Source organism: Dicentrarchus labrax, unplaced genomic scaffold (assembly GCF_905237075.1).
Source record: "Dicentrarchus labrax unplaced genomic scaffold, dlabrax2021, whole genome shotgun sequence".
In the NCBI taxonomy this organism is placed as follows: Eukaryota; Metazoa; Chordata; class Actinopteri; family Moronidae; genus Dicentrarchus; species Dicentrarchus labrax.
In genome coordinates, this window is record NW_026136705.1 from 11,848,499 (window position 1) to 11,873,519 (window position 25,021).

Below are 25,021 nucleotides of genomic sequence, written 5' to 3' on the forward strand. Positions count from 1 at the left end.
TCACACACGCATCGCGGCTCAGAGTGACACACGCGTGGACGTGCCGCCAGCTGAGTTAGCCAAGCACTCCCGATGACATTTATTTATTTATCTGTTTATCTTAAACTCCGACTGTCCAGCCTCCAGTCAGACCAGCTCTCTTTTTTATTTTCTTGGTTGTTGTTGTTTTTTTGTTGTTTTTTTAAATACATGAAGAAACGAGCAGGCAGGAAAGGTGTTACACATCTGGATCATACCAACGCATCGGCTCGTGCTGCCCGGGCCACCACAGACATGAGGATTTCTCCTCCCGCTGCACATAAATGATGAACACACCACAGGACCGCCACTGTTGATGTAAGTGATGTTTGTTTTTAGCAGCGTTACTTATTGTGGTGGTCGGACCGCTCGGCCTGTCGCTTAGCTGTGTGTCCCCCATCAGCAGACTGTGCTTTAGTACAGCGGCTGTCACAGCACTACGTGTTGGTCAGGTCAGGCTACAGCAGAGAACGACCTCCTCCTGAATGTCTTTATGCTTCCCGTGTATTTTGAATTTACAGTCAAACTGATGGCACATAATAAAGCAGCGCGTCCTCGTGTTATCCACAGCTGCCCAGAGGAGGTAAGCAATTCTGATTGTTTGGCATAAGAAGCGGCGGTGTGTATTATTCATGGAGATAAATCACTGCAGCCATGTGTACAATAAAAAATGGACACTAATTGTACGCGTCCACACTTGATCAGAGTGAGTGAGTGAAGGTGCAGGCCTGCTGGCTCGGGCCCTGTCGCCCACATCAGCTTCACTTCTCATCATGGTAAAGGTTCAAAGAATGTGCAACGAAGATGCGATTAAAAATACAGAGAAATTAGGCAGTGCGCCATCTAGCGATTGTGTAAACAGAAACTAATAGATTTTCCATGGCTGGCCTGCAGAACAGCCCTTTAAACAACAATGCAGAGGAAGGAATGAACATATTAATATCTGGTTGGCTGCTGCTGAGGAGATACAACAAAGAGCTGATCGAGGAGAGATGTGCAGCATGTGAGCACACTGTGCATATTCTAAATAGATGTTTCACAGTGAAGCGTCTAGCCTCTGTCAACAGTGTCAGTCGTGCACAAATCCAGCAGAAACAAAAGGAAGTGTAAGTAAAAGCAGACAGGGAAGCAGACACACACATACTGAATGGTCATCAGAGCTATTTGTGAGCTTCATTTGGAAATAAAAACAATCTGTGTATTTAAGGTTAAAGCTTACTCATTTATTTGATTAAACATTAACGGTGGTAGTGGGGTAGGTTGTTCATGTAGAGGCACTAACTTCACCAGCAAGACACACAGACGAATCCCTGCAGTGCATTTGCAGAAAGGACACATACAAAGCAATTTAAAACCTAAATCTGCATTAAGCTATATTTCCAATGCTAATGAGGCTCTGTAACATGACAGGTTCTCTAGTGGCTATCCAACTGAGACTGCTTTTAGTTCATATTTTGGTTTCCTGGTCTGAACTATAGAGACTGTAGAGAGACTCAGTGCTTTAATCAATTCTTCCCCTACATAAAATAAAATCATGGGCAGCCATTACCGGTGATGGTGTAATGTTTCAGTGGAACAATAATTAAATTGACTTTGAATGTCTAAGGGAAGATTCAGTGTATTCTCAGATCTTACTTTCTCCATGACTGCAAAGATAACATTTAAAAAACACAACAAGGGGATTGCTCAGGAAGACCATGAACCCTTAAAAATATTTACTAAATATTTATGAAATAAAATCTGAAAATGCTTTTTTCTTCTCAGCCAAAGGTCAGGTGGCGAGACTCTAAACAGCATACAGATGTTTGTTTATGTGTTAGCTGTGCGATGACATATCCTGTTTTCCTGCCTTTAACCCAGTGCATGCTGGGATAGTCTCTTATGAGTCTGAATGCACATAGAATGAATTATCTGTGGACTTCACAAGAGAAGTGAAGTGCTGCGGTACTTAAGAGCTAGCACAACCTTGGTAACAATAGCTAACACTGTTGATGTGTACAGTGACGTAATGACGTGACTCGATGGCTCTACTGGTTGAACCAACACTGAACCAACACTGAACCAACACTGAATCAGCACCAGAACTAGCACTCTATGTTTAGTTGAAACGGGGTACGTGATTTAATGCAGTGTGAATGTGAATATGAATATAGGACACTTTATAACTAATTTAATATAATTTTATCTCATACTTTTACCCATTAAAAGAATTTAAATAAAATGTTGCCTGTCATATAAAAATGTAAATTGTAATGTAAAATTAATGTACTTTTGTTTTAAGTTGGTCCACAATTCTCTTTTGTCTGTGACACAAAGGTTAGTTAAAGGAAAACAGGGTTAACACAGGCCAATACACTGTGTTAAGTGAGTAGTAATGTACAGGCCTCCCAAGATGAAATTCAATGTTAAAGTATGAAACTAGATAATAAAATGTATCGTTAGGGTTTCTTTCATAGCAGAGCTCTGGCAGTCGGTGGCTCCAGACAAGACTGGACACTCCACCATTAATAATGATAGTTTCATTAAGCGTCCTGAATTCTAAATGTTGATGCTGCAGGCCTACAGCCTGCGGGGGATCTTGTGTTGTTGTTTCCATGCACACTCTTTCACTTTCTTGTTTGAGGTTTTCTTCAAGGATAAGGAGATAGTCTGGCATAAATTCCACAGGGGGAATACAAACAGACTGTTGTTTCCACGCTGCAGCTAACAGATGTTGCTGTTGATTTTTTTTTTCAAGTTGAGCAACCCCCTGTCGAATAAAATAGTGTCAGACTGTTGGGTGTTATTTTTCTGCAGGAGACAAAATGGTTTGGGGACTCATTGGAAGTCCTGTGTATCTGAGGTCTTAGCAAGCAGTAACTTCTACCCCGCTTCGGATCAAAATAACAAACATCGATCAAATACTGCCAGATACAACATAGAGGCTTCCAGTGTGTAATATTAGACCAGGTGTGTTCAGTTGGTGCCTCCTCCAATTAATCAGGATGATTGTTTTTCACGCCTGTCTATATTCTGTTTGTTTGGGAGATTCAGTATGTCAGAAAGTTACAGCTCACATTAGCTCATGTAGACTGGAGCATCAGACTACTTTTTGGTGGTAGTCTGATTTCCAGTGTCAGCTGATTACAATTTCAATCGCTAACCCTGAAAGTGTGCTTTTTAAAGATATAATTCTTCAAAGAGTTTAAAATATATTCAAAGCATATTACTGTTCTTCTTATCTTTAAGTGACGGAGGGCTCAAATCCCAACCAAACACCTTTCTCCAAGCTCCTTTTCTCAGTTTCTATAATTAGTTTTCTATTTCAGGAGAGTCATTATTTGATATCTTATTAAATTGGAGGTTATTTTTTAACCTTGCAGTGTGCCATTGCATTGTGCTGGCATAGCTCTTTTTATGATCATTAATAGAAGGGCTTTAACTGATTAGCATTGGTTTGCTTGTTGATTAAAATATTTGATTTTTCAATATGTGTAAATTGGGGCATAGCCAGGAATTCTGGGCCACCCAGAAAAAATATTGCCCTGCAGCCAAAGTGCCACCAGTCCCATGTTTCTCCTATAAAATAACAACTACTACCTTGGATGTGTGGGACTATGATAATTCAGATATCTGACACAGTGTTAGATCAGTTTGACTGAATAGTGGAGGGAAAGAATAAATGGCTGAATGTTCCCCATCACGCTGCCCTCTGATTGGCCAGTTTGTGCAGTTGCTTCCATCACTTTCTGTCCGCTGACTGTGGAGATTAGGTGATGTAATTATTTTGACTTCCCCTCAGTAGCCTGTAGTGGTGTGAGCTCTGATGAGACAGTGAAACAAAGCAGATTACACAGAAAAACAAATGCAGCAAACACAGATTAGCAGTAAACATGAAAATGTGTCTTTCCATGTCATTTAGGATGAATGCAGGGTTATGATTTGGAATCAAACAGTATTTTATTAAATTTAATAATGCTTACTAATCAACACAAGGCTCATCCTTGTGTGTCATTATTGTACTATTATCATGGCTTTGTTGACAAAACCCACTGAGTCACAACCAAGTCATCACAGACAGTGGGAAGTCATTTTCCTTTGTCCCAAGTTAATGTTACATCATTAGATGTGTAACGTAAGCCCGATTAGAGCGTGAGTCATAAAGTCCACATTCTCTGTTACAACCCAGATTTAGCCTCTTAGTCCTTCATTTCCTGTTGTCCTACTTCACTCGGTAGGGTAATTTAACATTGATTTGACTTTATTTGTAGGAGAGGCCACCTTCAAATAATTTCTAATCTATTTTTAGACGTTCCTTTAAGTTATTATAAAACCCCTCATATTTAAACATAAAGTACATGCTTCTGATCTTAATAATACAGCATCTTTTGTACTATTTTAAATAACCTGAGGGTTTAAATGGTCTTCCATTGTGTGACCACAATCATTTGAGAGCTACAGTGTAAATACAACTGATTCATTATTGAATCTGTATATAAATAACGCTAATCACACAATGACTCACACTGACATGTGTGTGCTGCCTACTATACTCTTGCTGTTGGAAAAAGTGATTTTCGCCCAATTTGGCCAGCAGCCATCTGTACAGCATGCTTTAGTAGTCATTATCATTCATATCATATATGCAATAGGCAGTAGACGAATCACTCTCTGCGGCTTTCCCCAGCTACAATTCGAAAGCCATTCAGGCTGCTGCAGTCACAATTAACACTTCCACCTTGGTGGGTGTTAAAGGGGAGACTCTACATGCTGCTGTAACACCAGTGTCAACGCACACTGACATACCGTGCAGAGCATTTGTATTTCTTAGAGGCAGACTTTAACCTCAATTTGATTCTAAACTGAATGCCACCCACAGAGCTTTGGTGAACAGGCAAATGTATTTTCGGTGTTTAGTAATACATCAGAGAGTCTGTTTTCTGATATCTGGCTTGGTACAATCGGATGCCAAATCATGCTTGAGTGTTTAAACCCCGATAAGCTTGATAATCGTCTGCTTCCCTGCTGATTTGTGAACTATCTGCTTCCCTGATATCAACATCTGTGCAGGCAAAGGAAAGGCTTCCTTTTCATTCTGAGAACAACATTTGCTTATAGCTAAAGGCTCTTTTTCTCCCATCATAATGTACAATAATATGTTCAATTCTGTCTTATATCTTGGCACTAAATCTGGAAGTCTGATAGTGGACGATCCCTGTACATCCCTGAAGATATGAAAACACAAAGGGAGCATTCATTTTCCTTTTAGTTCCCTTTTGTCAATCAAGTGGTCGGGTTTAGTTGAAAATTGACTCAAGACAGCTCACACAGGTTATTTTTCATCTTGCCTGCTATTTGCAGGCAGGCAGCACTTTCACACAATAAACAGAGACAGAGTAGAAACCGTCTAGAATTGTATTTGTGCATTGGATTGCAAAACTGCACTCAGGTCTGAAAGTGGAATTAATCGATCAGTAAGACTATATAAGGCACAGAGTGATCCCAAGCTTCCAGCCTCACAGTGATGGACAAAAGACTCCCTCTGTCTTCACCCAAAAGGCTTTTTACCAACCTATTGCATTGTTGCTTATTACTGTTGTTCTTTTTTTGCTAAAAGAGAAAGGGAGAGTTTGGTCAGCAGGCATTAATGTCCACAACACAACAAGTGTTAAAATTCGTCAATGTTTTTTAATCTTATTTAAATTTTAAAGGAATAGTTCAGTTTTTGGGACAGTATGTTTATTAGCCACTAGTTATATAAGAATATCGATACCACTTTTATGCCGGTCAGATAAGCATGAAGCTACAGCCAGTAGCCACTTAGCTTAGCTTAGCATGAAAACTGGAAGCATCATAGATATATATACTGACTAGATGTCGCCTTGGGCTTCTAAGCATACGTCAAAACCTGCTGCCACCTTGGAGCAGGGATCTGAAGCGCAAAATTAGTTTTCCCGCATTCAGATCAGCTCTAAAGATGCCGGACTTTTGTGCTGCTTATGGATGTTCGAACAAAAGAAATGAAAAAAACAAACAGCAAGGGATAACATTTCACAGGTGATAATGTGTTTTATGATATTGAATGTTACGAAAGTATATTTCTGGTGATGAAATTATATTGTTTCAGTCTCATGTTTCAGTATGTATATCTATGGTTGGTTCGGTGACGTTTTCAAAATAAAAGCACGACCGTCAAAAAGGTACTGCATGAAATATTGAGCTATGGAGCCTTTAGGTCGGATTTTTTTGTGATTGTCATTAGATATGAGTACAATACAGGTGTAAAAGCAAATACACATACTATTAAGTGGAAAAATAATAAACCTACGCCTACTAGTACTAGGCATTACATTTTGAAGTAGATTATATTAATAGCAAAAGCTTAAATTTTCTCTGGACTTGATCATAAATACATGTCTGTCAGCTGGAACAAACCAAAAAACAAAAAAATCGTTCGAGATTTTGACGATTTATGGTGATTTTATTTTCGTTAGATCTTTGCCTAGATTGACGCTAATGCATTAAAGGGGGGTGGATCCCCGCTGCAAGATGGCGTCTCTATTGATGCATTCGTTCCAATGAACAGCAGTAGTCAAGGCGACATCTAGTCAGTATATATATCTATGTGGAAGCAGGAGGAAACAGCTAGCATGCCTCTGTCCAAAGGTAAAAAAAAAAACTCATTCATTAAAAATGTGTTTCCAGGCAAGAACCAGAACAGCAAGCTGCACTTTTAGGGGGGTTTTGAGCTTGACTTTTTCCTGCCCAGTAGCAGTGACTTCCTGGAGTCTTGTCGTTGGTATGACAGCAAACCAGAGGAGACTTCCACATTTAGCCCATCTAGTAATGTAAAAATCTGCTCATCGATGTTCAGTCACACGAGCAGCTCCACCCCGAACCTCCTGCAGGATCCGTGACACCAACTGTTTGACCCTCAGTGCTGTTAGGTATATTATTGTGAACATCCTAGTGCCTTTCTCCTTTGTGCCCAGTGCCCATAGCTCTTGCTGTCCATCTGTCAGTTTGGTTATGTGTGAGGATGACCATATAAAGAGAGAAGTGGACCGCCTCCTGTCATTTTGGGCCAACTCAGAGCTAAACACGAGCGAAAATGTGGAGATGTGGATTGTCCTTTGACAGAAACGGCCTGCTCATCAGCCTCTGGTAACAAGTGACTCAGATGACTAATTTCCCTGCCATACACTATCTCGAAAAGCCTTTTTTTTTACTGTGATAGAAAAAAATATTTTTCATGCAGCAGAGGATGAGATTCTCAAGCAATTTTACAAGCCAGTAATTTAGCAGCACATCCTCACATTATTGCCTGCTTTTTGCTCTGGTGTTGTCCACTGTGCTGCGTGGGTGTTTGGCTGTCAGGTACCTTTTGATGAAGGAGCTGCAGAGAGCCGGGGCAGAGAGAAAGGGACGGAAAGATTGCCATCAATCTTGCACAGCCAGACAGCCATCTGTTCCCCAAAACACCAGCCCCCTCAACAGCTTGTCCCCCTAAGGCACTAGCTGCATCAACTCTGCAGCTGGAGACGCACTGTGCCTAAACCTTAACTGTGATATTTTCTATAGTCTCTGCTAGAAGTCATGCACTCTCCTCCTGTCCTATGTGCGCCCCCCTCCTTTCATGCACATCAGTAAAAGCTGTGTTTGATTGTACTCAGCACATAAAATGATTCCAACTTTGATTGAATTTGTGAAATATTACTCAGTTCAAATGTGCGAAGCAAGCAAATTGTAACTGTTTATTGTACTGCAGGTTTTGCTCAGGTGTTTTGGAAAGAGTTAAATCATCTGGAAAGACATTAGTATGTGCACTGCTGTCCTCTCTCTGGCTCATGCCTGTGACTGTAAAACTGTTATCTTTATTCTGCTGGTGGGGTAGCAGTGAGCCGAGGGAGGGCGTCATGATCTCCCCCATAGGCTCATGCAGCTTTCACTAACAGGAACTGAGTGACACACTTTTTTATATATCTATACTGTATATATATTTCTTTTAATCTGTTTGAGTTCTTCTTTAAACTCGTTACACTTTCATGTGTTCGAATTCTGAAGGAGCTGACGTGATTGCATTGCATACATTCCTTAAATGTTAATACATACCTAATCATGCGCATATTTGCCTCTCCGCTCCTTGATCCACCCTGCGACGTTTGTTTATTCATCCTAGCATAAGTAGCTAACACTGTCAAAAATTTCATACAGGATGTATCAGTGGCTGTTCTGCCTCAAGTTCTTCTGAAAGTGGCTCATAACTTATTCACACTTTACTGTCAGCTGAAGTCATGCCTTGTAGATATATTATGCAATCTCACGTAGTGATATGAGATATGCTCTTGGGACTTAGCTGTGATTCTTACAAAGGGATGAGCTACTATTTAAGCATCAACACAAATAGGTTTAGGAGTTTATTATTGTGCTTGTTTGTAGCTGGCCATAGTCTAATTTTATGATGGCTGTGGTAAGACATCAGTTTTTGCCACCAAATCGTGCAGAGTTCCTTTCTTAACTATTTCTTAGTCAACAATGTTCTTTTTGTCTCTCTGCTCTGTGTTGTGTTTTTTTCAGAGCTGTCAGATTGGCTGCCACTTCAGATCTGGGATCTGGCAATTGAAGCAATTAACAAGGGGGCAATAATGAAAAACTGTCACAAACTGAAAAGAACAAGTCTGTTTCTTTGATTATGTAAGCAACAGTTTCCTCATTCAAACAAATCTACACACTTTGTACATTTTGTACTGTCTGTCGGAACTGTCCAAGTGAAGCAGATTGAGGCGACTCATTTTTGAAAGACTAACACACACAACAGCACTCAGCATGTACTGTATGTTGGCAGAGCACGCAGCTTTCATCCTTTTATCAGACTCCATTAGTGTGTTAGAAAGACAGAGGAATTAGGACCAACCAAGTGGAGTGATTTCACATAAACACAATTAATTAAACACAGTTTCAATTAACCTCCTAATCAGTAGTGCTCACACAATATAACTGTTTTTTAGGTGAATCCCATCACTAACTGCCCTTTGGCAGCAGTCTGTCCGGTCCTGAGAACAAGTGCACAGAAATGACAGGATATTTGATTACTGAACAGCATCTGTCTGGTTCTGTCATAAGTTTAATACCAGTCCACACTGACACGATCAGTGGTGGAGGAAGTACTCAAACCCTTTACTTAAATAAAAGTATCAAAACAATAATGTAAAATTACAACTTACAAGTAAAATTCCTGCAAAAAAATCCTTCCTCTTTTGGCAAAAATGGAATATAATGTTCATTGTATGTTTTCATTTGTGTATAATCACCTGAAAAAAATACTGACACTGTTATACTATACTATATATAGATTATATATTAGATTATTAGATGGTTAATACTGATGCACCGATGTGGACTGTATATAGTTGCATTTATATTTTGACATGTGAACCCAACCAGACACTGTTATTATTGTAAGGGGGCACAAGCCAGAAAGGCTGGAAACCATTGGTTTTATCATTAACGTAACTGCTTTATTATTAAGTGCATTATAAATATATTTAATGGAAAAAATTAGCAGAAAAATTTTACCTCATTTACGTTTACTTATGTATGGTACCTGAGTAAATGTAGTTAATTAAACCCCAATATAATTTTTTTATTATTGCAGTTCGGCTTTTTGCAGTAAAGTACAGATGAACACCACACAGTTTCTGTCTTAGTTTTAATTTCTTAAAATAGTTTTTCATAAAAAAAAATGACTTTTTCCCATTTAAATCCCAATGCCGACAATGTGCCCACAAATACCATTTTTATTGTCACCAGAACTAGACAATCTAATGGCGCTGTTTCCAGAATAATGCTTCACTATAGTCTGAGGTGTGCATTATATTTTACTCTTGCTGTGAAATATCATGTCAACGTCAGTGAAATTTCAAGAGGTCTCACTGCTGCTCTTTATTTTAGTATTTTCCACTTCTCTCTGTGGCCCTTACTGTCTGCTGAAGCTATGACTGTGAGTGAGTGAAAAGGCCACTAGCCAGCCTACAGTTTACAGTGTGTGAGAGAAAAGTGATCAGAGTGATAGTGACTTCCACCGTGATAAAACTGGGTCAATGTAACCCCCACCCCCTCCACCACAGGCAAGGCTGAAAAAGGAAAAAAAAAGATGAGGATACCATCACCAGACTCTGTGCGTGGATATAAGCATGGGGACACTGGAGCGTGGTTTGCTTTCTCTATGGGTCGGTATCTGTGTTGTGCTGGGACTGAAGGCATCCCCAGATTATTTTGACGTGTTCCTTCCTCCCCTGTGGTCTGTGCTTTACAGTGTCACGTTATAATCTGTCCCCCTGTATTTCCTCTCTACCCACTTTCTGTCAACCAATGTTGTCCTCAGTATCTGTTCCTGCCAGTCCCCCTTTAAACTTTATAGTGTTCCACTCCCTGTGAGATTCTTGATAAATGTGGCTTTAAGGGCTTATGGTTAAAATGAAAATCCACCTGAAAAAACACTGTTTAAAAACAACGATATCTGATGAACATTGCAATTACAGGCTAGTTTGTTGTTAGGTGGCAAAATCGAACAATGTCATGTGTGCATCTTCACCTCATCTAGTGTGGAGTTTATTTAAAACACATTTTTATCACTTACCCTAGTGACATCTAGCCATGCAAATATATTATGTTTTACTGGCCCAGGTTTTGAGATATCTATCTGTGAAATTTCTGCCTCCATGCCGATGCAACGTAGGTGGCGACAATGGAGAATATGATGTCAGCCGTTTCCATTGGGACTATTTCTTCACTAAAAAATTGTTCCAGTACAAATTATTCTCTGTGAGGTCTTTGGAGATGTTGCTGTAGGACGTTTTTGCATTGCTGTGAGCACCACAAACAAAATTACATTCACCTCTATTTTGGCTGACGGCAGAAATAATGGATCTCTCAAAATCCTGTAAAAATTAATTACTTGCATGGCAAGATATCACTAGGAGTGAATGAAAAATAAATGTTGTTATGTTTCAGTAATGTGAACAAGTAATATGAACTCCATTAGGCTGTACTTAGGCACAGCAGTGCTTTGAACTAAGTGCTAAAATCAGCATGCTAACATGCTCACAATTAATGAAATGATGATGATGTAAAGCACGTATTGTGTTCTTCATGTTCAACATCTTAGCATGCTAACATTCACTAAACACAAAGTACGGCTGAGGCGGATGGGAATGTCAGTTTTGCAGGTATTTGTTCATAAACCAGTGCATGGGAAATCTCTTGATCTCCTTCAAACAGTACTTCAGCTGTGCTTTGAGCTTAATGCTAACATTAGCATGCTAACATCCTCCCAACTGACCCACCCCTGCAGCCATGCTGCTACTGTGGCAAAAAGTAAATTAAAGTACTTCATCAACCAAACAACTCCTGGGTGCACTGAACATCTCAGATTGATTGTATTTAACAGTGTGTGTATCAGAGGGCGGATTTTAACTTCAACAACAATCAATTTTTCATCTTAAAGTTTGATGAAGCCTTATAATGAATGTACCAAACGAATGTAAAACTTTTAAGTCCAAAGTCCCGTAGTAACGGTATCAACCTGTTATTAATAACATTCATCATAAAGGCAATTTAATGATATGAACAAAATCTTCTATATATATATATTTTATTACAAAGTGCATATTTATGAGCTACAGTCAGTTAATCTCTTTTTGCTGTGTCATGGTGAGAAAGCTTTCTCTCCAGCTGAATTGTATTTGTTGTGTATGTGGTGACCTTCTGTTTATGCCATGGCCTGGACAAATGCTCATTTCTAATTGTCCCAAAGGATTTGGTTAATTTAGTTTATTCCAGAGGCAGAATGAACGGGCAAGATGGCTAGGAGCAGGAAGTGCTTCATTTTGGATAATCACATGGCTGTCTAGCATAAAACAGTCTTTAAAGTGAAGAATCCCACTGAGCCATTATCTAATTTTGAGAGTCACTGTGTTGTTTTTCTGCAACAAATCAGTGCAAAGTTTTTGTCAGTTTTAAGTAGTGCATAAAAAAGAATAAAGCATTTACATACATGGGCTTGTAGTTACAAAAAGATGAGCATCCATTGCCAGTTTATTATTTTTTTCAAGCCTTAGCATCACTATATAGTGTGCTTCTACATCAAGAGCAGTAAAAAAAAATGCACTGTCCAGCTATGTTTTATAGTATAGTTAGCTTTTTTTTTTTTTACCATCAGCCATGACTTGATTTGTTAATAATGAGGACTCATCAGAGGGATGAAGGCTGTTGCAGCTCATTTGATGAAGCTTTTATCACTGAGCCTTTAAGAAGCCTCACTGCCATCAGGATTAGCTGGGATAATTTGCTGCTAACAGCATACAGGTACACAGTCTCATACCTTCTGATTTTGAATTTTACCATAATGGTAACAATATTATCTTGTTTACCAGTTTAAATGTTAAATTCCTATAAATATAAATGAGTATTAAATGTCCAGACAGTGACCCTGGTATAAGCAGGTCACAGACTGCGGTGCACCTCAGTGGGTATTCTCTTTGTATTATTTCTCCTTTCATTTGCAGCAAATGTGAAAGGAAATGTGTGTGACATGTCAGAATTGAGATGTAACATTGTTGGTTGTTGTTTTTGTACTTTGTTTATGTTTTGGTATGCAAAAGACACCTCAGAGATGACTTAAAAAAATATGCAAAACATAAAAATCTGTTGTTGTTGTCAACGTGTTGTCATTCTTGTGCTGGATTTGGGGTTTTACTTTACATTTCACAAGTAACTGATTTTAAATGTAATTACATAATATTTTTATAATAATAACATACTGTATCAATAGAAAAAAACAACTATGCTCACAATTATGTGCAAACTGTTTTATATAAATATGTTATAGCTGCAAGGCAATGTTTATAATTTTGTGTCAGCATGTGCCAGCTAAACTGATGAAATGTAACGTGTGCCCCACATTTCTAGTGTTTGTGAAATTACAGTAATTTTCTGACTATGCTCTTTCTGTTTCTCTCTCCCTCTTTACTGAACAGCTTTGCATAAACCCAGATGCCTCCCCTCCCTCTTGATGAGCGCATAGTGGTCATTCAGCGCCCTAAAAACGTAGCCTTGTGTGAGACTTCCCCACAAACCATCCCGCAGCATTCCTCTCAAATATCAGCCTCCTCTAATGGACAAATCGCCCACCCTCCTCATCTCCACCCTTCTCAGTCCCATTTCTACTCACCCTCCTGTAAATCTCTGACTCTGGAATGCAAGCGCAGATCCTCCCGTGTGCAGAAATTCAAGTGCGACCAGCCTGTCATCCCAGCGGGTGTCGGACACATCCCTAGCCACTGCCATAGCAATGGCACTGTAACTCTTGGCCCACGACTTCCCTCCCACACACATACTATTGATATCAGGGTGACAGTGGACAAAGGAGGACGGGCAGGAGGATTCAGCAACTCGTTAGGGCGCAGCGGAAGTGTAAAAGGTGGCAAAGGGAAATGTGCTTCTTCACAGTCGGATCAAGGACAATGTGAGAGAAAAACTGGAACTGCAGGGAGGCCAGGTGGAGGCGAACACAAGTCACAGCGAAGTCGCCATAGTCAGCTGTCATCTTCCCCCGGAGGCGTCTTACAATTCGTCCCCGCTCAGACGCAGCAGCATAAGTTCAGGAGTGAAAAGGAAAACACTAGTTTTCTTAACAGAAGTGACCATGAATTTCCTTCTCTAACTTATAAAAACAATTCCAAACTGGGAACTGTCCATCAGAGCCATAATAGTAACAGTCTGCCCTACCACCACAACTCCGTCCCTGTGCCTCATGCTGCCATCCTAAACTCCAACTATCCCTCACCCCCTCCCTCCCAACCCACCCATGTCCCCATTTCCTTTCAGCAACTCAGCCAGCCACACCCGTCCCGCAATAGGGATCACCGCCCTCACATTCTTCATGGTCTGCCCCTCTCCCCCTGCTCCTCCCACGCCGGAGGGTTCCCCAGCCCTGACCATACCTGTACTATTGACTGCACCCACCCATTCAGTTGCGGCTGCTGGAGGTTGGTAAGATGCAGAGGGTGTAAGGGACACTCTGCTGGCTTCCAAGGAGGTGGAGGAAGCTCTTCCACCTCGTTTTCCTGTGTTCACAATGTCGGAGCAGTGAAGAGAGGAGGCAAAGAAATGGGCCTGAGAAATCTGGGTGGGTGTTTGTCCACCACCTCCACCTCCAACACCTCCTCTTCTAATAGCACTGTGTCTGACTGCCGAGCCACCCTGTTCAAACCTCTCCGCTGTGCTTCCTGCTCTGGTGAGGCCAGAAACTTCGAGAGTCCTGCTATCCTTCGTAAAAAACTTGTAGGAGGATGCCTGCCCTGTGCCCCGCTGTCGTCCTCGGCCCCTCTCCGGGCAATACAGAGCTGCGTCACAGGCTGCAACCCCAAAGCCTCTCAGACAGGCAGCTCCACCTGCAGCTACTGCAGTAGCGACCCCATAGTGGTGACATTCAACCCTCGCCGAGGCAAACCCCCTGGAAGAGGCATAGGAGCAGCTCACCCGATGGGTATGTTCCAAGCCGATGATGATGACTACAGTGTGCGCACGATCTGGCCTGAAGAACTGGCCAAGAAGATGACCCATTCTAAAGCCCAAAAGAATCACTGTGCCGGGATGGGAGTAGGAGTCGGGAAGACCTGTGCAAGCCAGGCCCAAAATGGCAGTAACGGAACAGGCCTTGTCCTTTTGGACTGTCAAAACCTCCAGGAATACACACAGTCTCAGCTAACAGATCATGCTGGCCGACGGCGGCTTCAGCAAGGAAAAATGGCTGCCCTTGATTTTATGGGCTGCAGGTCTGGCTCTGGGTATGATGAAGGCCGGAACTCGCTGAAGAGGCTCTTGAATAAAGCCGAAGATATGGGAATGGGCGATGGTCCTGATCAAGACGGAGATGCAGCATATCCATGTTCCCCCTCTCCCCGCTCTGCCTCCCCACCGTCACCTGTGTCCTTTTCGCCTCCACCGTCTGCCCCGAGCACACTCATCAAACCCAGACCCTGGCAGAGAGAAAGGGAGGGAGGACATTCACTGCCGTCGGCTCAGTCACTTCACCTGGCTCTAAATTCCCTTAACAGAGAGCAAGATGAGGAGAACAGCAGAAGTAAGAACAGCTTACAATTCACCCGTGCAAGTGGTAAAATATGTATAATAGCTAACTAATTTTCCACTACAATCACTGACATAAAGCTGGGTCATATTGCGTTGAATGTAATTTAGCAGTTTGTCCATCAACAGATCCCTGTTGGTTAGTTTCAAAGTGTTCCTTTCTGTGAGCTCAGCCTGTCTGTGTTGGGCATACGCTGTCGTGATTCTCAGTCTGTTCCCCTTGACGTGTTAAATAATTTTGTTGAGGTTTTAACAGATGCACCCACATTTGGGAACATCTAGCTTCTTTGGAACTCAGCAAGTTGTTTCATTTAACTTATAAAAAAATCAAAAATGCTAATGGCTAGAACTAATTTATTAATTAGCTAATTAGCTTTCAGGCTATAATGGCCCACTTTTGAATCAGTGATTTCCTTGGTGATTCAGTTAATTCAAGTTTTGTTAGTTTTAAAGAAGTATTCTTGTCATTTCTTGCTCTGTGGCAGCAAATGTCTGTCTTCACACACCACAAACGATGTCTCTACATACTTTCTCTCTGTCTTGTCTTCCTCCAGTGCACCTTTCTCTGCCGCTCTCCTCCTCATTGCCAGCTTCTCTGTCCGATGAAAGTGCAATGACTCCTGATGCGGAGAATGCCGTGGTCAGCCCCATCCTGCCCTTCCTGTTTCTGGGGAACGAGAGAGACGCCCAAGACCTGGACCTGCTGCTGCGCCTCAACATCGGCTACGTGGTCAACGTGACCACACACCTGCCCCTCTACCACGTCAACTCTGGACTGCGCTACAAAAGGCTGCCAGCCACTGATAACAGCAAGCAAAACCTTCGACAATACTTTGAGGAGGTTTTTGAGTTCATTGGTGAGATTCCCACCTCTGATATGTTGTTGTATTTGTGAACGTGTATATGGTATATTGTAGATCAGCACTTCGAAAGGAAGTAATAATTAGCAGTGTTGGACAGTAATGCATTGCTTTGTAACAGATAACATTAAGGAGACTGCTTTGAAAATCTGTTACTAATTAATACCAATAAAGCTCCATCATTTTGGGGGTCGGCTTATTTGCTGTCTTACCAGGAGTTAGATGAGGGGTTGATATCAATGTTGAGTGGAGAGAGTAGTCCAGGACATGTTAGCGTGGTGCAGGGGGGAGGAGGAATGCGTCCCACGATAACTGAAAAGTTGTTGTGTCTTTTGAGCTGCTAGCCTGCCACCAGTAGTTTGCCTACATTTGGGTGGTAAGCCCATATTCAGGAACGACCTAGGTTTTATTCAGAGTTGGGACTCGAGTGCTGTGTGCAGTCCTGGCTAAGCTAACTGTTGATGGTCAGTATAAACTGTATGCACAAAAATGGTTTGTCCCTTCTGGGCTACCATAGAACACATGGCGGGCTCTATGTTACGCGACCCGCGGCGTCTCTAGATATAAAAGGCTCAGTCGTTGGTTACAACAACAGAACGATTCTTACTTCAATTGTTATTTTTAACAAACCTAGTTAAGATATTATATTCCCTTTCTGCCAGTAGAGCCTCCTAAATGTTACACTCTGGACCTTTAAGTACAGAATATAATCGTATGGAGGCTGAAGTTGAAGTTGATTAAAGGTAACTTTGACAGAGCTGGGCTGAGTAACTAGAGTAATGTAACTTACTTTATTATTACTATTATTACTTTTGCTGTTGAGCAATTTATAATGTAATTTCTTTCTCAAGAGTTTTGTCTAATGAGGAATGAAGGAGGAATAACAATAACAATAGGAAGTCAACATACTGAATTCAGTGGTCTGTGTTCAACTGTACATTTCAAAGCCGTGGCATACAAAGCATATTTATCAAGAAAGGAGGTATGTGGAATTAAATGTTGAGAAGGATTATTGGTGAATGTATATAATGTAATTTGTAGTTTAATATACAGCCAGTGATGTTTTATGGAGCCTTGAATAAAAATAAGAACATGCATATTAACATCCTACATTTTTGTTGTAAATGGGCTTAATTGTTTATTTAGGATGTAATGATGTCGTAGGCCTAGCTATATGTTGTAAGTTCTAATGACAGTGATGATACTTTCTATAGTCACAGATACTCACAGCTCACAAGCATGGAGCATTAAGCTGTTTTTTCTCATCCACAGAGGAGGCATATCAGAGTGGACAGGGAGTGTTGGTACACTGCCAGGCAGGTGTGTCCCGTTCCGCAACCATCGTTATCGCCTACCTTATGAAGCACACCCTCATGACAATGACAGATGCCTACAAATACGTGCGGAGCCGTCGTCCAGTGGTGTCCCCGAATCTAAACTTCATGGGTCAGCTTTTGGAGTTCGAGAGGGACCTCAACTCTGGGGTGACTCCTCGTATCCTGATGCCTAAACTTAATGGTGTGGAGACGCAGGTGTGAAAAAGTCAGCTTACCGCATGTGAAGAAGAGAGAAACCAGAGAGATTAAAGTGGCATTAATGAGTGTCAAAGAAAGAGTGCAGCACATTTTAGAAGAGAGACATGATGAGGAATATTACAGCTGGAAAATGTTGGTGTGTTGGGCAATTAGTGCACTTTTAATACTGTGAGACAAAAGACTGGATGCTTCATTTGTTTAAGTAGTAACCCTTAGACAACATGATCATCATCCAGTATGCTGTTTATAAGATAATGTGCCAATATTTTGTATAGATCTAACATCACTCTCAGATATCTTGTTTCTTTTTTTTTTTCTGATGCCTCTTCCCTTTTTTTCCCAGACGTTTACACTCACAGCCACACACAGAATTACACTGACTCTGTTGCCATTAATCATAAATGCATGCAGACTGGGAATGCAAACATGGAAAAAGTTCTCTGGTAATGTCTTACTTCATTTACAAAACCACTGTTTCCACCACATGTAGCAACACACAGATTTTTACAATGCACTTTACTTCCCACGCATTTGTTTTTCGTTATCACCAACTGAATTGTCACAAGGATGAGAATTTGTCACACGGACCACAGTCACTGTTTTTGGTTAATATTATCATGTCTATGGGTTTAAACCTATTTTGAAACTGTGCAATAGAGCGGCATGGGCCTAGCAGGCAGCACTGAGTAGCATTATCCTGAACTTATCACTAAAGGGGCAAACAGCTCATGGAAATGTGTAAGTATGGTTTTATTTCAGTGGTGCAGCCTGTATATTAGAAAAGTATTGCAAGTCTGAAATAATGCTGTCTTCTGATGAGGCATTCACAGTTCTGGAATAACAATATAATACAAGTACAGCTGTCATTAACACAGTGTTAATGTGTGTCAATAAATAAAAAATAAATTTCAATATGCAGGTTAGTACACTGAAATAAGCTCATTATGAACACATTTACAGCAGAACTGAAACCACAACTCAACAGTACTTTCAGAGATTTTTTTTATTTTCATGCACACTATGATTTACAGTACATTTGACTGGAGTTGTGGATTTGCAGGCATTGTCCTGCTGTGATAATGTGCTTTAAAACAGCAGACCTTCTCCAACTGTGCACTATTTATTTTGTTTTAAATTCATAAGAGAAATGCATTATTTTTATTATTTTTTTATGATGTAAATTTTTTTTCTTAATCAGTGTTTAGCATGAAACCGTCCTGTTACGGTGCGCAGACAGATATTTCTTAAACTTTAAAGAGCACATGGAAGTTTGATTTGTTGGCGATGACACAGAAACAGTAAAGAGGTAACATGCCTTACCTGTCTGCTTGGAAACATAGAGCCAAACTTATTCCGTGTGAAGGTGAAAAAAGTGTGAAACTATATGCTTTTTTTTTGTAAATCTTGATTTCAAATTTAGGTTACAAGTGTTATTTCCCACAGTAGCAAAAAAGGGACTGACAACCAAGTACCAATTTGAAAAACACTTACACTATCTTACCTAAGTGATGAACACACTTAAAGCCAAATCTACTTGATATTTAGTTACTTTAATACCTTTGTGAAGGAGTGTGAAGGTGAGCTGATTAGTTGTTACTCCCTAACTGTTCTTTTGCCTTATTGTCCTTTCTGAACTTCTTAACTGTGTCCCACATGACTATGCATTATTTTTATTATGAAGAGTTTGGTTTGATAAGAGAAGGTCACTTGATTCACTGTGAACTCTTCCTCTGTATTGTTAAGGCTAAGACCTGAGTTCTGTTCAGTACACATAAAATCACAGTTGTAGGTTCAATCTGCACCATGGCTATTATGGTAAAGGGTTAGCAAAAAACATTACTGAACTTACGAAGGTATGAAAATGGCTAGAAACTTTAACAAAACAGCTAGTGGCTCATAAATGAGTTATAATGTATAAAGTTAGTGCAGATGGCCCTCTGCGTTGTGCAGCAATCTCTTAACGTTGGGGCTATAAACAGTGTAAAACAATGTGGTTCAAACTGCAGTGTATCATAGCTTTCTGTTAAAACTCCATATAATATCAAATTCACTTTAACAGAAGAAGTCTGTTAGCTAACAATGGGAATTATTTTGCACATTTTTTAAACTGATACTGTTCAAATTTTTGATAATATGCTGTTAATATATATTCAGTAATTTGTGACTTGAGCATTTGCAAAAAAATGTAAATATATTTTTTTGCTAGCATTAATTGTTAAACTGTCAAATATAAAATTTTAAGAGAGACACTGTAGGAACATGGGATAAGGGGTATGTGTGCTCTTATTATTTTATTTATTTGTGTTCTGTTCTTTTCGTCTGACAGGAACGCCTGGGCACTCTAATGGTGCAGGGATATGCTTCTCTTATTGATTAAAGATCATTTGACAACCCAGATTAAAAAGGGAAAGTACAGTAGTAGCTTGTGTGTCCATAAAAACTCAAACAAATCACAGAAGTATATGAGACTGAATATAAACGTAGAAGCTTAGTTTGTATTTCTTTTTAATTCTTATCATATTTCCAGTGGCCCCCCTTCCCAGATTTGAACTTGTGATTAAGAAAACACCCTGTTACAAGTTCCTACAACCAAAATGCCTTCAGTTTAGCCTTGTGTAATTTGGTCCTCCAGTGTTGTCATTATTAATATGAATTTGTAAAATGATCCTGAAATCTGTTTGTTGGATTTATTTTCTGGTTAAGTGACTTTGATATAGGCTATATATTTTTCTACAGTCAATCTTCTGTCAATCATGTTGGGTATGCACATATACTGTAACTGTGTATTTACAGGTTTTTTTACATGACTCTTTGTTTTTTATGAAAGGCCGTTTTGGCAGAACGACATCTTCCAACTCTGCAGTGACAATAAGGAGATTCAGCTGTGCTTTGCGTTGCAGTATTACAGTTTCACTGTTATCAGACCTCAGTAAACGTGGGTCAACATACCGTATTCCTGTTTTTACCTCTCGCCTTTATTTCAGCTGGAGAGACTTCAACCAAACATGCTGTTCACTCCTCCGGTCTCTCCAGCTCAGCTCACAGTAGGCGTAGTATCGATCAACCTTTGAAGAGGGCCTCTTGCTATTGCTCCTTGATTTTTATACAGACTTTATATGCAAAATGGCTGTCGAAGAAATGTCTTTAATTCCACGCTGTATTGACTTGCTGTGCAGTTGAGTCAATGCTGACCTCAGTCGTTTGTACTCGAGAGACACGTCGAAGGAAACTGAACATTTTCTCTTTAATTCGTATAAACTGAAGGGCCAGTGTCTCTGTGAGTGTCAGTGTGTGTAGAAATCTTCTGTTGAGAAGAGGAAAGTTGTTACTGTATGTATGATACCTTTTTAAGGACATTGTATATCCGTGCATTGCTTATTTGTGGGAACTGAATCCTCATTTTAAACCAATGTGTTACTTCCTGTACCAAATACTGAATTTAAAGACATTGATTCATAGCAGTGACGATGATGAGACGATTCAAGAAAAAAGCAGATCACCTCCTTCCTTCCTAACGGGGGTAAGAACTCTTCAGGTATGACTATCATAGTAACGCTTTGTTGTTTCACCCTGCGGTCCTGCTTCCTCCAGAGACCCAAAAACTCATGTTATCTAACCTGTGATGCTCCTCTGTCGCCCACTTCCTTTTCATAATGGATTGTTTCTCTTAAGCAAATGTAATATTTTCATATTGTAGTAACTGGTCCTTGTATTTAGACAATGTTTTTACCTTCATGCACTGTGACTAATACAATGCTGCTATATCACAAAGACTTTTCTTTTGTACGTCACATTTAGCTGATGCAAAGTGGTGAATATCGCTAAAGGTGACCAGTACAAAGTGGGCTTAAATATGGAGGCCCTGCTTACATCGTTCCAATTAAATCCAGGCTTCATTGTGCTGCCTCGGTGCAGTGTATTAATCTCAGAGTGACTGTGTGCACAACCGTAGGATCTGTTCCTGTTGGTCTTCCTTTAAAGCATGATAGAAAGAAAAGAGACTGTAAAATGTAGCAGTAAAATATTTTTAAAAGCCCATCTCATTGTTCACTGTGGTTCAATAAAACTGTGATGTTGCTTTTTCTGCAACAGAGTTAATTGTCAGAAATTTTGTCTAGGTTGGGTCATATTGTTATGATTGTATTTAGTTATAGTATGCGAAGAAAACAGGAATATTTGAGACCAATCTAGACTCTGTATTACAATCACTTAAAAACTGTCGAGTTAAAACATTAATCCTGTAACTGAAACTTTGACAAGGTTCATATTTGTATCACATTTTGCTATGTATACTCAAAGTGCATGTGTGTATGCTGCAGTGTGGACATGTGCGGCTAGATTTGCTTTAACTTTTAATTCACAATTTAAGTGAAATCAAACACATCCGCAACAGAATTGAACACAGATTTCAAAATATTCAAACTATTTTTTAGCCACATTAGTCACATGGCTCTAGGGATGGCAGTGTTGGCCGGTAGCTTGGTCCACCACGCTGCTCCTGACTGAAATACCTCAACAGCTGTTGGATGGATTGCCATGAAACCTTTTACACCATTCATGGTTCTCTGATGATGATTTGTAAAAGCTTGAATCCTCTCTAGCACCATCTACATGTCTAGAACTCAGTTTATCCAATACTTTGGTTTATAACTGTAAAATAACATTCCTACGAGCCTCAGCTGCACTTTGTGTTTAGTGCTAATTTGAAAATGTTAGCCTGCTAATACGCTAAAGTAAGATGTTAAACATATAGCCTGCTAAACATCAACATGCTAGCATAATTATTGTGAGCATGTTAGCATGCTGACATTAGCATTCAGAAATGAACATTACAGAGAAATGTGTCAAGTAAATTTTACTGTGCACATTAAGATTATTGTGATACAAATCTGCACATTATAACACATATTCAGAACCTGCACGGGTTTCAGTTGCAAGATTTCTGTTGGTTTTAGCTCTATGAGAAAAAATAACTGGCAAAAATATTCAGTTTAAGTTCATAGCATCTACAGGATATGTAGTGATGTCAAGTACTTTTAAATTAGAATTGGTAGACAAAATTAATACTGAACGATGTCAGTAATACAGAGTTTTAAACACACATCCATAGGCTAGAGAAAGATGGATTAGCCTTTTGTATTTTATTTGTTTGCTTCTGAGCTAATATGCCTGAAATTAAAGTTTATGAGAAACTGTAATTAGAATATGTTTGGACCTGATTTAATTTGCCTCCTTATATAAAACATATTCTTAGCGTACATAAGCTTTGAGGCTTATGAACTTTGAGAATCTCTCAGACTTAAAAGTAAAAAAAAAAACATGCATCTATAAATCATCTTGTAGCACAAAATAATATGCAAAAAAGTCAAGTGGAATTCTACTGAAATATGCTTCAGAGAACCTGTAGATAGCAAGTCAGCCAGTGTGAAGATTATTATCTCAAATATACACAGGCCTACCATGCACCCATGGCTTCCCCGAGAGGAATGAAGTTTAGAGGTTTAGAAAGTAACCAGTACAAAAGGTTTTGACAGCAGCAGGATCTACCCCATAGAGTCACAAGGATGCAGATGACAAGAAAAGGGATGTGTGTGGGAATTGATCATTGGTTTAGATGTGGCTATACTTGGCATGAAGTCAAACTCCCATCCAGGCAGAACAGTTGTGCAATACATAGGCACACCAGCTGCATAAAAAAAAAGGTCTTTATTGGAGGTTTTCTCTGGACAGCTGCTGCGCTGTGTGAGCAACAAACTCAGCTCACACATGTACTTTCTCTTCCATTTCTCGATTGTTTAATTAGCAGCTGATTAATCTGGTTCCTGTGTTGGTGACACGACTGAAGATTTCCCATCAAGGGATTTAATTGCCGTCTTGTCTTTTCTTTTGTTGGTTATAGCTGAATATTATAATGTTACCTTAATAGCATCCTAAATTGTGCAGTACAAAAACCTGATGGCTGGATTGTGAAGTTGTTCTCCATGTTAATTTCTAGTAAACACACTGGAACTGGCTCTTTTAATAAAAAAAAAACCTGAGAAATAATAATTTTGTCTTCTCTGTGAGTGCGCTGAAAACTTCAATGAACACAAACATCCAGTGAAAACCATGCAGTGTGATAGGCCGAGGCTCACTCTGCTGATCACCAGCACTCTCTGAATGAAGTCAGGGGTGTCTATTTGGAAAGTATTGAGCAGTTATATTACCGTCGATACAAACGGCCAATTGCAATTGATGATTCAGATGATGACCCCACCCAGATCTGCTTTGCTCATCATTACATAAGAGCTGGTTTGGGATACACGGCTGTGTGATCAAGCACCCGGGGGCGGATCGATCAGCGAGAGAGGTTAAAACAAACTGACTGTCTGCCTGGCAATAACTACCGCAAATAAAAAGCATGAGTACTGTACTGACTGTATTCAACTGTGAGGACCAGAATTGTATCTCACAATGACTCTTCAATCTCTATTCTGAAGATTTGAGTGCCAACCTCAGATTTTACTGTTAAAATATATTTTCACTTATAACACCTTCATGAAGTTTACATTTGTGGTTTTGAGTAAAAACTATTGGAATGATTGAAATATGGTACAGACATTCATGATCCCCTCAGAATGAATTAAAACCACTATGATGGTCGCTACACTTTCCATCTAGCACCATCATCAGGTCAGAATTTGTATTTGTCCAATACTATATTCTAAAATCATACCAATGCTGTTTTATAGCCAAATACTTGCTAAACTAATGACATTCCCATCAGACTCAGCTGTGTTTGGTGTTATTAAGCAAATGTTAGCATGCTAACACACTAAACCAAAATGGTGAAGATGCGTTTGTATGTATATATATATATATATATATATATATATATATATATATATATGGACTAGATAATGGACAGCTGATAACAGCTTATATATCTGTTGTACAGCATATGGTGCTCTTGTTTAAGTTATTTATTCACTAGAAGATTTAATTCATGAAAAAAAAAATACAAACTGTCATCAGCAGTCCAATGGACAATCAAATCATCATCAAATTTCAGGCATTTTACACAATAGCTCATCAGCCACTGCTGCATGATTGCCAGCAGCATATCACCCAGTGGTTATTACAGTGGATGCTTCACTGTGGTTCTAGCTGCGTAGGCCATGTTTGACTGTGTAGAAGATTTCAATGCAGCCCTTCTAGTCATCGGACATCACCGCTCAGAGTCAAACAGATAATACAGCACGAGTTTTGTTCTTCAATATCAACACCAAAGTTACCGTGGAGCTTGAAACACTTCCAGCATTTCAGTGTCTGTTCAATCATAGAATCAATGGCCCAAATGGGTTGAAATGAAAATCATTTACTAACATTGTTTCAAAATGTATTGACATCAACCTCGAGGCAGAGACCTGCACGCATGGATTCAAATCAAAATGTCAACAACGCATTGACCGGGTCACACAAGCTTTATACGAAACAGCA

General features: G+C 39.8%; 1 protein-coding gene across 5 annotated transcripts; it reads left to right on the plus strand.

Annotated features, from left to right (window-relative positions):
• The first annotated feature begins 5 nt into the window (after positions 1 to 5).
• Positions 6 to 23,590, plus strand: si:dkey-175m17.7 (uncharacterized). 5 transcript variants are annotated; one of them, XM_051399992.1, is made up of 6 exons: positions 6 to 336; positions 8,575 to 8,691; positions 10,125 to 10,226; positions 13,035 to 15,142; positions 15,702 to 16,004; positions 17,280 to 23,590. In XM_051399992.1, exons 4-6 carry the CDS (start codon positions 13,051 to 13,053, stop codon positions 17,543 to 17,545), a joined length of 2,661 nt encoding a protein of 886 aa, XP_051255952.1. In that variant the 5' UTR covers positions 6 to 336; positions 8,575 to 8,691; positions 10,125 to 10,226; positions 13,035 to 13,050; the 3' UTR covers positions 17,546 to 23,590. The 5 variants fall into 5 exon arrangements, with proteins under 5 accessions (XP_051255952.1, XP_051255954.1, XP_051255951.1 ...); XM_051399993.1 differs by lacking the exon at positions 6 to 336 and adding an exon at positions 456 to 601; XM_051399994.1 differs by lacking the exon at positions 10,125 to 10,226.
• The last annotated feature ends 1,431 nt before the right edge of the window (positions 23,591 to 25,021 follow it).

Excerpts from the sequence above, each read along its gene's own strand:
- si:dkey-175m17.7 (XM_051399992.1), top strand. The coding sequence starts at position 13,051 with ATGCCTCCCCTCCCTCTTGATGAGCGCATAGTGGTCATTCAGCGCCCT. Across the intron at positions 15,143-15,701 it reads AGATGAGGAGAACAGCAGAA|TGCACCTTTCTCTGCCGCTC; the intron begins GTAAGAACAGCT and ends GTCTTCCTCCAG. Across the intron at positions 16,005-17,279 it reads GGAGGTTTTTGAGTTCATTG|AGGAGGCATATCAGAGTGGA; the intron begins GTGAGATTCCCA and ends TCTCATCCACAG.